Raw genomic sequence first — 2,706 nt, 5'->3', positions numbered from 1 at the left:
GGTTGCCTAGGGGTCCAGGTCCGAGACAGATATTTAATCCTCACCCGCCCCAATCATCATTTGCCTTGAAGGGCTCCTGCCGGTTCCAAGCTGACAACCAGGGAAAGGAAAGGAAAGGAAAGGAAAGCCTGGGGCTGTTTGGAAGCTCTCGCCCCTCGGCATGGTCTCGCATCCAGGCAGCAATCTGAGCAGCGTTTCCACCGAGCACCAGCAGCAGATGGAGACAAGCAGAAAAATCCTACTTCCACAAAGAGTTCATAGTATGAAGTGTAACCCAGAGCCGTGGCTCCCTCCACTTGCCAACCGCAGCAAAACCTTTGTTTTTGCATGACAGATGCATCCACAGAGCCGCCCGGGAGCGTAAAACACACTCACTCTCATACTTTCCATCCTACCACAGCCAGTGCTCCCAGGAACACATGTAACCAATGAGAGGAACAGGGTTTATTGTTTTCTCGTTTTAAATAACCGTTTCAAAATAATGATTTGCAGCCTGGGTTGTGCTCTCCGAGTCCCCCTCTCTCAGTAGATGAGAGGCCGGAGGTACCGACAACTGCAGAGAAAGAGAAGTGAGCCTGTATCATCCCTGCTAGTGCAGAATCAGCTCGAGACCATCGTTATCATGAAAGCAGTGGAAGCATACAGCCTGCAGACAGCAGCACCTTTTCCATTGCATATAGGGATCCCTCTCAGTGCCAAACTATATTTTACTGCAGGATAAACATGAATGCCATTTGAGAGTTACTTGGTATCTCAAATAGCCCAGAAGATCCTTAGGTTAACTTGGAAGAGTGGAGATAGAGCCTGATGCCATAACTGGATAGACCTGAAACATCTGCGTTTGGCTGTAATGTCAACAAGCCACTACAGGGATTTGTTATAATAAACAGCCTACACTGAGCCCTTGCAAAAAGTCAGTTTGTTGCACTCAGCAGCTTAATCAGAACTTGCCCTCATTTCCGATGAGATCCAAGCTCAGGGTCATTTACATGTTCCCATTATTCAACATTTCACACCTATATATAGCACAACCAGGCACACCTGTCCTGCTCGGTTAGTCTCATGGAGGCCCTTCTCAGCTATAAATGGGACAGTCTGTGGGCATGCACTTCAGTTAAGGAGAAGCCAACCTAGTTCTTTTTCAATAAAATTAAAAACATTGTAAGCTTTTCCTAGGTGAAGACTTTAGACAAGCAGGTGCAGCTGATGCTGGTTTGTGATGACAGCCTCCTTAATGGCCGTCTCCATGCGATTGTACCAAGGCTGAATCTTGCTGTGAGTCATCATGTCATCAAAGGCTTCCAGCCCTTCCATGACCCGGAGAACTCCATACACCGCCTGTGCCAACAGAGGACAGAGTTTGGAAACTGAGATAAACAACAAACTCAAATCTGAAGTTCTCCACTCCTGACTAAGTGTTCCACAAGTGCTGGACAGCTCTTTCTCTGCCCTACAACCCATTCCAGCACTCCAATTAGCCAGGGTGACTGAGACCGTTGCACACATTACACAGGCACATAAGCAGCACACTCACGAAACAGGTACAGGGTTCAGAGTTTCATATCATTGAAGAATGACTAAAAGGCAGTGACATGGATACAGAGCTGACAGAAAAGCACCCAGTAGAATTTCTACCTACCTATGCAGACTTTGTTTCAAAGTAAAACAGAAGCCACTTTCATTTTAATGAGAGCTGGTGGTGCTGGATGAGATGATTTACGGTCCCAAACCTACAGTGTAATTTCTGTAAGGTAGCCCTGATGCCCCTGTGGAGTCCTATGCAAGTCAACGGGGCTCCAAGTTTCTGCTCGTTCGTATCCAGCTGCAGCACTGGAAGCTTGCAGCAAACTACTCCAGATAACTAACACCACCCTCCCCTGAGCAGTCTGCAAGATGCATGCTTGGAGTATGTGTCCTGGTGGGCAGGCAACTAGCAGGAAACCAAGCTACACACACAGCCCCATGCTGACTGCATATTCTTGACCTCTCTTCATATATGCAGTGGACTAAGTTCTCCCCCCACATGCATGACACAGCTGGCAGACAGACATCACAATTCCTATTACTCTTGTAATACTTCTCTGACATCTAGACCAAAAACAGAATGATTATACATAAAATATGTCACCCCAATAACCATTCCATGGGTATAGATGGCTGGATGAGAGTTATATATAAATGAGCATACAGAAATCCACGGGCCTGATTAGCCTCTTACCAAGTCAGCAAGATTTGGTTGACTGCCTCCCATGAACAGCTGGTGTTCGCCAATAGCTTTTACCCAGTTGTCAGCAGCTTCGTATAAATCTTCCCGAACATTATCCTGAAGATGATGTCTGTATGAAGAGACATTATGCTGTTCTTTAACACAGTTATTTATTTCTGTTTCTTCCATCATTACTCTTCCCATGGATTAGGCTATACCAAATGCAACATATTTAAGAAACTAAACAGAAAGGCCAAGTATCTTGCATTTCAAAGGTAGAGTGGCTTAGTAGCCCACAAAGCAATAGTCCCTACTTGAACGACTGCAAATAATATGCAGAGTGGAGTAAATGGTTTAGAAGCCATTTGGTCTAGTGGTTAAAGAGCCAATATTCCACATATCCAGAAAAGTAATTCTGGATGTCAAAAGACCTCACTGTATCTTGGTAATCTTAGTTATAGCACTGAAAAACTGAATTAAAAAGGGCATTTGTAAAAAGG

At 45.2% G+C, this 2,706-nt stretch overlaps 1 protein-coding gene across 1 annotated transcript in view; it reads right to left on the bottom strand.

The window, feature by feature from the left end:
* Nucleotides 1-426: 426 nt before the first annotated feature.
* Nucleotides 427-2,706, bottom strand: part of PTGES2 (prostaglandin E synthase 2) — a gene marked incomplete at its 5' end in the record, with an annotated part of 18,373 nt that continues 16,093 nt past the window's right edge. The window contains 2 exons of the mRNA XM_019510291.1: nt 427-1,338; nt 2,219-2,336. Coding sequence (XP_019365836.1) covers nt 1,186-1,338; nt 2,219-2,336 — 271 coding nt within the window. The remainder of the gene's footprint in view (nt 1,339-2,218; nt 2,337-2,706) is intronic.

Source organism: Gavialis gangeticus, unplaced genomic scaffold, assembly GCF_001723915.1.
Source record: "Gavialis gangeticus isolate Ggan-Ray unplaced genomic scaffold, GavGan_comp1, whole genome shotgun sequence".
NCBI classification, from domain to species: domain Eukaryota; kingdom Metazoa; phylum Chordata; order Crocodylia; family Gavialidae; genus Gavialis; species Gavialis gangeticus.
This window is presented reverse-complemented; position numbering and strand designations above follow the sequence as displayed.